The sequence below is a fragment of the Galeopterus variegatus genome, unplaced genomic scaffold (assembly GCF_000696425.1).
Source record: "Galeopterus variegatus unplaced genomic scaffold, G_variegatus-3.0.2 Scaffold2030, whole genome shotgun sequence".
Lineage (NCBI taxonomy): Eukaryota > Metazoa > Chordata > Mammalia > Dermoptera > Cynocephalidae > Galeopterus > Galeopterus variegatus.
In genome coordinates this window covers 333374-333936 of record NW_007728141.1, presented here as the reverse complement: position 1 = coordinate 333936, position 563 = coordinate 333374, and the positions used below count along the sequence as shown (strand labels likewise).

At 41.7% G+C, this 563-nt stretch overlaps 1 protein-coding gene across 1 annotated transcript in view; it reads left to right on the top strand.

Annotated features, from left to right (window-relative positions):
- The window catches only part of PLCB1 (phospholipase C, beta 1 (phosphoinositide-specific)), a 283385-nt gene that overhangs the window by 135249 nt on the left and 147573 nt on the right, over positions 1-563 (top strand). The window contains 1 exon segment of the mRNA XM_008580123.1: positions 401-555. Within this exon segment, the coding sequence (XP_008578345.1) occupies positions 401-555 (155 nt within the window).

Genomic DNA, 563 nt, shown 5'->3' with positions numbered 1-563 from the left:
AAGTGAGACCCATACTGCCAAATCTTTGGGTGGTTCCAATAGTGTGGAAAGCAGGCTTTTTTATGTGAAATGCCTCTATTTATGAAATATCTTTTCTACCAAATAAGACAAGTATGTGTGCCATTGCCAGAATGGTTGAAACCCCTACAAACAAACTGAGGAATCTGGAGTGTTGAGACATCCTGAGCTGGGGCCTGTCCAATTTGGCTCTTGGAACTAAACTCCTTTGATATCCGTCTTCCTGAGGTTTCACCAGATTCCTGACTCTTATCTATTTCCAAATGGTTGGATAGATGAGTGGAGACTTATATGGTTAGATGAGAGAATGAAAGGTGGATTATGAATGGGTGGTTGCATAGATGGTTGGATAGAAGAATGGGTGGATGGATGGTGAGTAATCAATACCTCCAGGACCTTTGATCTAAAATGTCTGTTCCCTATTTAGATGTGATTGAAGCTTTGTCAAACCCAATCCGATATGTGAATCTGATGGAGCAGAGAGCTAAGCAACTGGCTGCTTTGACACTGGAAGATGAAGAAGAAGTAAAGAAAGAGGTGAGGGC